Source organism: Nesoenas mayeri (assembly GCF_963082525.1).
Source record: "Nesoenas mayeri genome assembly, chromosome: 3".
In the NCBI taxonomy this organism is placed as follows: Eukaryota; Metazoa; Chordata; class Aves; order Columbiformes; family Columbidae; genus Nesoenas; species Nesoenas mayeri.
The window spans coordinates 12,231,618-12,244,134 of record NC_137544.1 but is presented as its reverse complement, the minus strand read 5'-3'; the positions used below and the strand labels follow the sequence as shown (position 1 = coordinate 12,244,134).

Below are 12,517 nucleotides of genomic sequence, written 5' to 3'. Positions count from 1 at the left end.
TTTGGATAAGATGACCTCCAGAGGACCTTTTTCAACACAAATTAGTTTGTGATACTACCTGGAAAGCCAAGAGGGGGGCTTGAACGAAGTGATGTGAACATGTATCTCAAAATCTGAGTACTCTAAGAATTTGAGGCTTCTAGAGACCTAAGTATAGGTAAGGCTTACACAATAGCTCCGAACAATACACCCCAGAGCTTGATCTGCTTCTAACATTTCTGTAGCACCATGCCACAGTCTATATCCCACTCTGAGGTGGCTCCTGATGCATACAGCCAGCTGGCTTTACTTATAGCATGGTGGACTAGCTGTATCCTCAAGTTTCTATGCTCAAGAGAGTTTTCTTGCAGGTATTTTCTCCAGCTGCCTCCACATATCCACCTCTTAGCATGCGTCCTCACGTCATGCATACTCACACATTGTAAATGTTATTTGAATGCTTTCAAAGTGATTGTTGGATTGAAGCAGACTGCAGGACTTAGATAAGTGAGATCTGGAGGTGTGCTTCAGAGTTGTTTTGAGTCAAGACAATTTTTTTTGGACAACACGGACTCCTTTAGGGACGTGAACATGCTTCAAACACAAAGGTTTTTACAGTTTTTCAGTTGAATGTTTCCTCCAAAATATCCACAAAACAATTGCTTGTATTCTTGTTGCTTAAGAGACGCTGCAAGTATCTTGGAGAATTTCACTGCGGTATAAAAACCTTTTGTTTATCTCTGAGATTAATAGACTTTTTTCAAAACATAAAAAAATAAATACCATGTAACTTTAGCTATGCAGGCTGCCAAGTAAAATTAGATATTTGTAGACAGTCTGTTTCTGCTTTCCATACTCAGTGACTCCATCCTAGTCCAAATCTCCTCTAAGTATATACATCCATGGGCCTGAACTGCAGCACAGGATGCTCAAGTAGACGTTAGGAAAATAATTTGGAGAGAACAAGGGCATTCAAGCACTGGACTGGGTTCCACAACTTCTCTGGGCAGGCTTCATTGTAGGAGATTACATAAACATCTGTCAAAAGTTGTTTAGGAATAACTGATCCTGCATGTGAAGGAGGGACTGAATTATATTACTCTTCAAGTTCCATTCCCAACCTAATCCTAGTTGATAGTATATCACAAATGTAACCATTTTATTCATAAATAAAAAACCCAAAGTGACCGAGATATGTCCATGACAATATTGTGGAGAGATATTTTTTTAAAGTAGCTTATCCCAAAGCCAGAACTTTACAGAATAAAACTATAATGGGCTCAAAAGTTATGGGTAACCAACCGACTGGTTTAGCACTGTACTGTCTGTGGCTGAATTGCCCTTTTAGCTATTTTGGCCCTGTGGCTGAGTGCTAGTGAAGGTGTGGTTGGCAGCACAGGCAGGACTGATTTCACAAGTCTCCTAACAGATTTTTCTGCTACAATGGGTTACAACATAGTCCTGGGTTTTACATTCATAGATGTCTCTTCCCAGCGCAAGGTGGAAGAGCCCAGCTTTATGGGTTGCATAGATTTGTAATAATTAAGAACTATTAGTTCAGGCAGTGAAACTGGCTGTTTGGATTTGGTGTCCTTTAGAAACATTATCTAACTTCCAAAAAGAAAAAAAAAAAAAAAAAAAAAAAAAAGAGAGAAATATGAGAAGAGGGAAGATATAATCTAGGAGCAGAAAAGGTCAACAGTCTTGGATCAGGAGACTTCTGTACTAGGAACTGGAGAACATTTCCTCAGTGTCCAAAGTAAGAAACCAGAGTAACCAGATTTCCTTTACAATCAGAAGATGTGCGGTGAAGTAACAAATGGAAAATTTTGAATATTGCATCAATCTTCCTGGCAATTAGTTAAATCTTAATTTTAAGTCTCTATTGCCCTTCTGCAAGAGATAAGAATATTCTGGATTTCACCAAATTCCATACTCCTTTCATTAACGTGGATGAGTTATGGTTCACTGCAGGTATAATTTGCTTATGAGCCATTAATACTCTTCTTGAAAACTCATGAGAGTCTTAAATGATTCATGGACCTGTATATTAGTGAAAAAAGATGATGTCTAATTGTTTATCCCTTTACGTTAGACCTGGAGGGTTTGTAGTGGTGGGATAGATTGTATAGTTTCTCACCTCTGTTGTCATAGCTTCTCAATGCAACTGCTGATTCCTGCAACTTTAGATATTCTAGTCTAGCTAAATATGTGGGTTTTTTTAAATGAAGAAATATCCGAAGAGTACATATTTCAGGAAAAATGAGCATCATTGAAATATGGTCATTAACAGCCCAGTTGAGTAGTTTTGCTGCATGCCAGCAGCAGCAGCATGAGTGTTAAACAGAGGCTGCTGAACCTGCCACTGAGTCTGGATGGAGACTGTCCTTTCTGCTTGTGAGAGGACTCCTACAAATCACTTGTTTTTGGAGTTGCCTGCTATAGGGTTAGTCTGTCAGAATGAATTTGACTGCTGGCTTTGGGCCCAGGTACCTGACCTTGTGTCTCAGGGTACCAGTACCTGGTATGGTACATGCCGGCTATTGAGGAGACTGAAGAGTGTTTGTGTGGGGGGATGCGGGCTGCATCTGTTTGTGGTCTGCTGGTCTGCTGTCAGACCTCAGGCATGCTGCTTTCCCTGTCTGGGTATCTGCATCATCTTTTTGCTGAGGTAGTTAACCTTTCAAAACCAAACCACCTCTATGAGGTAGTACTACAGATTAACGCAATAGGAGTAACAACAGAATTTTGTTGTTCATCATGCTTATTGGAAAAGTACTCGAGTGGGAACAATGTAGGACTCAATGAAAAATGGGGTACAGAATACTAATTTGAAGAAGGGAATCTATAGAAACTGCCCTCATTGCAGAGATCCTTTGACCTACAATTTACGAAGTTTACTTCAGATAGTACTTCTTGTTTTGAAACTGTACTCTTGAGGGGTGAACCTGCCAAACAAGATTATTACAAAAAAATTAAACTGGAGAGAGAATTTATTTTACCATCAAACCACAGCAATGCTGACCAGATCATAATAATGCTTTGGGGATCTTCTCATCTTCTTAAATATTTCTGTAAACTTCAGCAACTGGGACAATATAACTCAAGGAAATGCTTCATGTGGTCATCTGTCTGTGGAAGCCAACAGGTGTTGTAAATGCAGCATTATAACTATGCTTAATTGGTGGCGATTTACAGGTAGATTTTCAAGCAAACACATTTAAGTCTGTCAACTCCATTTAGTGAAGGTGGATAATGATTTTTTAATTTTATATGAACAGAATATAAATTGCAGAGACTTTTGGAATGTTGCAAGGTGCAAGCCTTGTTAACTGTTACAATATGTGTTGTCTTCAGAAACTTTTCAAGTTAGGAAGAGGATTTTTTTTTTTTTTTCCTTTAAATCATTTTACAAGGTGACATTCTGATAACTGGGAGCTATTAGATCTTGCTCTTTTTGTTTATGAGAAAGCAATTCAGATCACTGGCTGCATTCTCAAAGAAGCTTCTGTCACGCTGATGCTACAGCTGGCGCTATTTTTACTTGCCCCGTTCTCTTACCCATCCCTTGGCTTATGCTCTGTCCTTGTCAGCATCCTTTTAGTGGAAATCAGCAGAAGTTCACTTTGAGAGAATTCATTTTATCTAGTATTATCCATATGCAAGTTAGACACCTTATGACACTTGTCATATAGGGTGGTTATCTAGTCAATACAGAGATGGACTTCTCCAATGGGTGATTCACCCCACCTGAAAATGTGCCTAAGATAAGTGATATGAACCATGGGCTGGAGGTGCTTATTCTTCTGTTCTTGCTTGTGCTCTTTCACTCTGAGTTATAATAGCTCCATTTCTTCCTTATGCAGTCTTTTGGAGGAGGTGATTTCCATTTTATTGCAAAGATACATGAATGTTTTGTGCAAGTTCAGTTTCTGAAACAGTCTGATGACATCAGTAGAATTGTATCAGAGGTGAACTTAGCCAAGTAGGACCAAGTGGAAGTAACATTAGAACAAAATTTGGCCCTGGATATTTCAACTGAAGCTTTATTTACCTAAGGACTCCTGGGAGGTTGTGCTGAATCCATTTTAAGAGTACTGTGGTTGCATAATTCTCTTATTTTCATGTCATTTAAATGCAACATCCTGGATAAAAGATGTCACTGCCAATGGAATACAGAAAATAAATTACAACTGAGTAAATAATTTAGCTGATTAATTTATCCTCTTTGCGTCACAGAATGTCCGTAACCACAGAGCAGTTTCTTCATATGGTCTTGCTATTTGTGCTATGTGACTTTAAGTTAATCTCTACCTTCACAGACTGTGAATGGTTTTACAGTTAACTATGTCAAATATTAAAAAAGAGAGTTGATGGTTACAGCTTATATCACAATGAAAGAGCCTGTGCCAAGTAAGATTTAATTTTCAGGCTTAATTATGTGTGCTACAGCAGTTATTACTGCCCAGCTGATAGGCAATAGCTTAAGTCATACTAACTGGATTTCAGTCCAAATCCTTAATTGTGGTTGATCAAGTAAATTATACATGTGTTTAGATGTTTTACTATGCTTGAGGAGTGAGAAATTATAGTACTTTCAGGTGGTGCATTAGACACATATTTGCCCTATGATGAGTGGAAAAATTCAAAGACCTCAAAAATCAGTGGACGTGTTAATTCTAAGCTGAAGTTTATCAGGGTAATATCCACAGCTTTTAAAGGTACACAGATGTCTAAAACTGCACGTGTGTAGCTAAGGTGATCTGTAGAAGTCCTTAACTGTCAGGAAATTGGCAGAAATTGGAGCCCAGCTGGTTGTGTGTGTAATTAGGGGGCAGCACTTCAGAGGGGTTGGACTGGATGACCTTTTAAGGTCCCTTCCAACCCAAACTGTTATATGATTCTATGAAAATCTGATGGTTATTTGGGTACCCAAATAAGACTTTAAAGTGAATTTGATCAAGGCTCATTTTTTTTTAATTAAACCCCCTAAATTTTAGTCTTCCAAGATCATTAAATTATTTGGAAAAAAATATCCTTGGGCTCTGTAAAGAGTTTGTAAAGTTATAGAGATTTGCCTGCCCTTTCAAAGTCACATCAATGTTGTTTCCCTCTTGACTTCAGTGTGAGCAGGACTTGGTCCTTTTTATTTATATTCTTTCAACTTAGAAGAGACCATCCTGAAATGTGAACTTTCTTAATTTTGAGAGGTTTATGAAGTATTACTGTGTAGCAAACAGGTGAGGCTGGAGACAACATAGCCGTGAAGCAAACTAGTAGAAAATCTGTAGGGATGTGCTGTGTTTGAATATTTTGTGTAGCAAAGCACAATGTAGTCTATCTATCTGTAAATCCATTCAACTTTCCATTGTGCCTGGGTAATCACAGACAGATTAATGCTAACAAAAGCTGAAACTGTCCCAATTTGGAATTACCAGTAGCTGAGGTACTACCATGCTCAAATGTGCAATGTGTCAAAAAAGATGTACTGAAGCTTGTGATGTAGAACATCACAGAGTACAGGGACTTTGTGTAGCTAATACATGAAAGATAACTGAGAAACGTTACTGACAAGTGAATTTGTGGTATCAGGATCTACATTTCCACTAAAAATCTCTCAGGGTTTTGTTCCGGAAGAAGTTAGAAACCACAGCGCTTTGGGGTGTGTTATACATCTGTGGCACAGCTCTCTCAAAGGGACCATATATAAAAACTCCGTCTCTGTGACCCTCCTTCTTTGAGCTTTAGGGATTTTGCAGCGTGCTAAAAGCCCAAAATTTGCTACCCCCCTTCCAAGCCAGACAATGGGCCTGTGGCCTCACCAACAATTTGTGACTGCAGAAATGCTGGCTGGAGCCCATCTCCAAATTGGATTGGGAAGGGTTGGATCCTGTCATTTTGTTTTTTATTCTAACATTTGTGTCATTTTCACACAGCTTCCTTTATGACTGGCTTTTATTTGTCCCTCAAGCTCAACATTTGGAACTTGTATTTGTTGGGGTTTTTTCATCATCTCGGAAAATAATGTTGATTCTTCCAGTAAGCATCTTTCTTTTGTGTTTTGTTTCATTTTCTATTCTATATGAGTTCCTATCCAGTAGCTCATTGAAACAACTGAAGCAATTAAAGCAACCAAGTAACAAACATCTGGTATGTGTTTGCTTACTCTCTATACTCCAGGGCAAGTGTGTGCTTTGGAAGAGTTAGCAGTTTATTGTGTTATATATGAATACTTGTTGTTTACAGACGATCAAAGGGGTTAATATTGCATTTCAAGTTGAGAGTTGCAAAGTTTGTGGTAGCTCTATGTTCTTAAGATGTCTATGACACAGGCTTTGTCACTCCAGAAAAGCATCATTTCCAGCTGAGCACAGCTTTACCCTTGAGTTAAAAAGTTGGTTGAGTGAGTAAAGGGTTTCCTTGAGTAGAGAGCATGTTGTGTGGAACAAAAGTTGTCATCTGTGGTCTTTGCCCTGTGGCTGGAGTCACTTGTTTAAATACCACAATTTGTTCTGATGGTGCCTGGCACAACAATGTTGTGGTCCATGACTCAGGGATGAAGGTCCCTGCAAGTCAAACAAGATATTTTTCAGATCATGAAGCTCCTCTTGGCATAGTTATCATGAATCTTTTCTGTGCATTCTTGCCCTAATCTAAAAATCACTTAACAGCAGTATTATAGCAAGTTCCAGATCATGGCCTTCCTAAGTAAGATCCAGTTTCTCTCTATATCTCGCACAAATTAGGACCACAGTGCCCTCCAAACAAAGCAGTAAATTGCTTCTCACTGAATTTATTATACAAAGCAATTACACAGAGGCACCATTATGAATATCATCTGCATAATCAATATGGTTTTATATTGCTGTCTCAACAGTAAGTCAGAGTCTGGTGTACTAAGGATTTGCTGAGCATTAAATTATTGCTTTGGCTATGTCTGATTAAAACTTGCGTTCTTTTTGTTAGGAACAGAAATGCCCTCAGATAATCTGAGATCTCGCCTGGTTTTTATAGTACTAGCTTACATGGCTAATGCTTTTGTCTTAATGAATTGCTGAAAGTGAAGTAGAGATTTTAATCACTGAAATTAATCAATAAAAAGAGTCTTTTTGGTTTTGAATATATTTTGACCACCAGTCACCCCAGTACATGAGGGTTTTGGGTTTTTTTTGTGTGTATGTGCTTTTCTTGTTTGTTTTTGTTTTTTAATTTATAGTTTTGTAAAATATAGCTTGGCTCTAGATCATGAGTGAAATGTGGTACAGTTTGTCAGCTGAATCCTGCTGCTCTTCATCTGTGACTAGAAATCAGTGTTTTTATTTTATGTCTTAATCATTCCTAAGAGCTCAGCCTTGCAAAATTCCTGGGGCAGCTGTGTCTTACAATCATCCTGTTAGCTAGTACATACCTGTCTTCAAACTACATCTTAAGGTGTAAAATCACTTCTATGTACACAATTTATCATGCCATAAAAAATGACTACTCTCTCTCTTGCTTGGTTAGAAAGCAGTATGTCTCATACAGGGCTTCTTCCCCGTCTTCACCCATATCTTAACAGAACAAGAACTTTATCTTGATTGTATGGTAGGCTATGCACACAGTAAAATTAATGTGTCAAAATAATTTGGATTTAACATAAGTTGTTTAAAGGGGGTTGTAGTGTGGCCAGGAAAATAAATGCTTTTTCTCATTTTTAAAAATAACATTATTCTTTCACTATACAAATAAAGCTCACTCTAGATAGATATCTGTTTTTGCAGAATTAATTACCACCACAAATATGCAGTTTCAGCATCTTCCAGGCCTAGTTCTTCATGTGTTATATGTGTCAGTAGTTGTTATACACAGGGAGATTACTATGAGATTTTCAGTAGCTTTGTTTGGAATTAGTCCCATGAAGAAGGAGAATACGTGAGGTTTATAACATCAGACACTGTGTTCCTACTTGTGTGAAGGATTATAAAAAAATAATACAAGGAAAATAGTAAGAGAGAACAGCACTGAGTAGATCTCCAGTGAGGTTTGTGACAAACCTACAGAAATCTTTCTATGTGAGGAAGTTAAAGGAGAGGTGAGTGGGAAGACCATGGCTCAGAAAATCATTTGCAACTTCCCCCTAAACAGAAAAATGTATCTGTATTAAAACCTGATGTGCCTTAGTTTGTGTCCTGAAACCCTGCATTTTACAGATACTACAAAACAGTCTTAGCTGCAGGGATTTGACTACTGGCTAATAAACTCTTCAGCTCCCTAGGCAATTTGTCACTTGCCCTTCTAGTGTGGATCTGTATCTCCATTTCCTTCTCTCCTTGGCATTTGATCAGAAATTTGAATCTAGGTTTTAGGACTTTTCCCATTTCCTTCTCTTGCTATAGTCAACAGGTGACAAAGACAACGTGGCACATGAGGGTTGACCCTACTGTGAAGCAGGATGGGATTGTCTCCCTTTAGGTCTTGCTGCAGTAAAAAGAGGCTGGGAGCTCTGCAACAAAATGTGTCCCTCCAAGGCAAGCAGCCTCTCTGAATCAACCCAGTTGGGACAATAGACTTACGACCAGTAGCTGGAAAATGGCTTCACATCTGTGATGCAAACAGTTCAATCAGTTTGTTTTAAAAATGGTGAGGAAGTCAGTTTTGGATTACATACAGATGCCTAAGACGTTGCATAGTGAATTAGTCTGCGTGATCAATGGAGCTGTAGCCAACAGTGGTGGAGATGCAGACTTATCTCTGTATTCACAGTCGATTCATATCAAGAAATCAGGTCAGCTCAGTCAAATCTTCCCTTTTCCACAAGATGCCATAGCTTTAGACTTTTATTCAAAGATACAGAAAGAAAACACCCAGTATCTTGAAAAATTCAGGGAGTGGGGCTATATGACTCAAGAGAACTAGTCAATCGATACAAGTACCTGAGACTGAATGAAAGATGAATGTTGTAGCTGGCAGTGAAGAAAAATTTTAGAGTGGGGTTATTTTTTTTTCTTTTGCCTCCTACTTGTTCTGGTGGTGTAAAGTGGGGCTCGTCCTTGAAACTCAGTATTCCAACCATCTACTTTGGCACTTATTAAAGTCTACAGTGACTCCTGTTCAATGAAAATGCCCAGGTTTATTTTCTCCTCTCTTGTGCTGATATACAGCAGGGGTGCAACCATGGTGCACACACTATGAACAGGGAAACAGATATAACCTTAATGACCTTTATTAATTGTGTCAGGAGACCTTGGGGAGCAGCAAAAGATATTCAAACTCTAACATGTCCCAACTTTGAATCCTAATTGGTGCTATTGCAAGAGGCACTGAAAGATGGACAGGTATAGAAATTACTGTTGTTCCTTGAGTAGCTTCCCCAAGCCATTAAAGAGCACCAAAGCAATTTCTTTGCATGATATTAGTCCATCTGTTAGGAACGGAGAATTGTGATGCTCTCTTGTAACATTTAAAATTCATTGACTTACATATTAAACTGGAATAAATTAGCTTAGTGTACACCGATTAACGCTTAAATATCAGAAATTCAAAAAAGATTTACTCCCCTCATGATCAGTTGCATATAATCTCATGACAAATGCAATAACTGTCAATTTTGGCTTAAGACAACTGTTCCTTAGAAGGAAAGCAAGAGCTAAGTTCTACTGAAAAAGGTAACTAATTTGCTAGTAACTATATTTGCCTTTTTGAAATCAGTTTCAGCTGAATGATTTAACTTCCAGTAAGTGATGGAGATATTAAAATGTTCTTCTCTCTATCTGCAGGTATCCACAGTTACTTGCTGAGGCAAAATTTCTGTGGAAGTTCCGTCTCTGGAAGCTCTTGTTCCCAGAAATGACATTTCGACATCAACTTCTCAGCATCACTGTTGTGGCTGTGGCTATGCTGTGGCACAATAGGAAGAGCTTCTGCAACTGACCAAGGTCATAAGAGAGTTGTGACTCTCCAGGTGAGTAGGAAGGCAGGTAGAAAAATACCTTGAGGGAGTGCAGATACCCAAAGATATACTAGGTAAAACTCTGAATCAGAAAACTTCAAAGGCACATTGGATACATTTTCAAGAATACAGAATTCTCTTCTGTGGATTACTAGAAAGAAATTGATTGATATGACAACAGAAGTAATTGCAGTTGGCATTCAAACAGCTAATGCTGAGAGTTGTGGATTATAAATTGCAACATCGTATAAATCAATATAGCTCTATTGAAACCATAATTGAGACACACCTGCTCTTAAGCTTTGTCCTAAATGTTTTGATGGATTGTCAATTTTTCTGTCTTTAAACTAAAGATTTTCTATGTCATCGAAGTAAGCTTATTTCATGACTATTAATTTCAATGTGATAGTAGAACAGAGACTGATTTACTGATGAATTAGGCATTCTTCCTCCACACCAGAAAAAATTAAGGAGACTTAAATGAGAAGCTATTGCTTTCAAATTTGCTAAAGCTGGGTTAAAGCACCAAACTGATTTAAACTGACTTTTGTGAAATGCTGAATAATGGTGGTCGTCACTTTGTTTCATTTTTGTTAAAGCATTTCACAGTAACTGGAAATGGAAGAAAGAATGTGTCACAAGAGCAAAAGTGAATTAAATGCTCTAACAATATCTTATATTCTTTTCAGGTTCAATGTAATCTCATTGGGCACCAGCGGTGGAACTCTTCTGTTCAAAATGGTTTATGGTGAATTTTTTCGCAGACATGGCAAAGATGCAGAACTTATCAATTTGAACGTGGGTGGCTTTAAGCAGTCAGTGGATCAAAGCACTTTACTCCGATTTCCCCATACCAGACTTGGGAAGCTTCTCAAATGCCATTCAGAAGAGGCTATTCTAGAACTGTGTGATGATTATAGCGTTGCGGACAAGGAATATTACTTTGACAGGAATCCTTCCTTGTTCCGATATGTTCTGAATTTTTACTATACAGGCAAACTTCATGTAATGGAAGAACTATGTGTCTTTTCCTTCTGCCAGGAAATAGAATACTGGGGGATAAATGAGCTGTTTATTGATTCCTGCTGCAGCAATCGGTACCAAGAAAGGAAAGAAGAAGGTCCTGATAAAGACTGGGATCAGAAAAGCAATGATAGAAGTATAGACTCCTCTAATGAAGAGTCATCCATATTTGATAAAGAGCTGGAAAAGTTTGACCATCTGTGTTTTGGTGAAATAAGAAAGAAGATCTGGGTCAGGATGGAAAATCCTGGATACTGCTTGTCTGCCAAGTTAATTGCCGTGTCTTCCCTGAGTGTTGTCCTGGCATCAATTGTGGCCATGTGCATTCACAGCATGCCAGAGTTCCAAAGGCTGGATGCCAATGACAGAGAGATTGAAGACCCTGTGCTGGAAGCTGTGGAGATCACGTGCATCATCTGGTTCACTGCTGAGCTAGTGATCAGGCTCATCACTGCTCCCAGTCAAAAGAAGTTCTGGAAGAAACCACTGAATATCATTGATTTTGTCTCTATTATCCCATTTTATGCCACATTGGCTGTGGACACGAAGGAAGAAGAAAGTGAAGATATTGAAAACATGGGGAAAGTGGTTCAGATCCTGCGGCTAATGAGGATATTTCGCATCCTAAAACTGGCCAGGCACTCTGTAGGACTGCGGTCTTTAGGTGCCACTTTGAGACATAGCTATCAGGAAGTTGGACTTCTGCTTTTGTTTTTGTCTGTTGGGATTTCTATTTTTTCAGTGCTTGTCTACTCAGTGGAGAAAGATGATGACTCATCCGAACTGCACAGCATCCCTGTTTGCTGGTGGTGGGCAACCATCAGTATGACCACTGTTGGTTATGGGGACACTTACCCAGTCACACTTGCTGGGAAGCTGCTCGGCACCCTATGCATTATCTGTGGGATACTAGTGGTAGCACTTCCAATCACTATTATTTTCAATAAGTTTTCTAAGTACTATCAAAAACAAAAAGCTATTGATCCAGACCAATGCAACAATGATCGCAAAGAGAAAAGTAATGACCTACCTTATTTTAACATTAGGGATATTTATGCAAAAAAAATGCACTCCTTCATTTCTAGCCTTTCTTCAGTAGGAATTGTGGTCAGTGACCAAGATTCAACGGATGCCTCCAGCATCCAAGATATGGAGGATGTTTATAACACAACATCTTTAGAGAATGGTACAGGAAAATGAGTTGAATCACATTCTCTTCCCTTTATTTCTCTTCTGATTCTTGGTAAATGTGGACTTACAAACTTCAGTGAATTTATTAAGAACAGTTAATTCTCAGGGTAGTTAACTCTCAGCCATATTTGGACATTCTTTGCTCTGAGGATGCCATAAAAGCTTCATTGTTTATATGAGGCTTTCAAATATGCCTCATATGGTGGTTTAGTATTTACACAAATACTGTTATGCATTTTTTGGGAGAAAAAGTCAGGAAAACAGTTTTAAGTGTGAGATTAGTGTTTGTTTGGGTTTGTGGCGTTTTTGTTTGTTTGATTGGTTGTTTTTTTCCTTGCAGCAATCGGACAGCTTACACAGAATCTGCTTTTATAGTTTGCTGCTGTTCAGATATAG

At 38.5% G+C, this 12,517-nt stretch overlaps 1 protein-coding gene across 1 annotated transcript; it reads left to right on the top strand.

The window, feature by feature from the left end:
• Positions 1–10,645: 10,645 nt before the first annotated feature.
• Positions 10,646–12,130, top strand: KCNS3 (potassium voltage-gated channel modifier subfamily S member 3; the record flags this gene model as incomplete). The annotated part of the gene is made up of 1 exon (XM_080340914.1): positions 10,646–12,130. One exon carries the CDS (start codon positions 10,646–10,648, stop codon positions 12,128–12,130), a length of 1,485 nt encoding a protein of 494 aa, XP_080197040.1.
• Between the last annotated feature and the right edge of the window lie 387 nt (positions 12,131–12,517).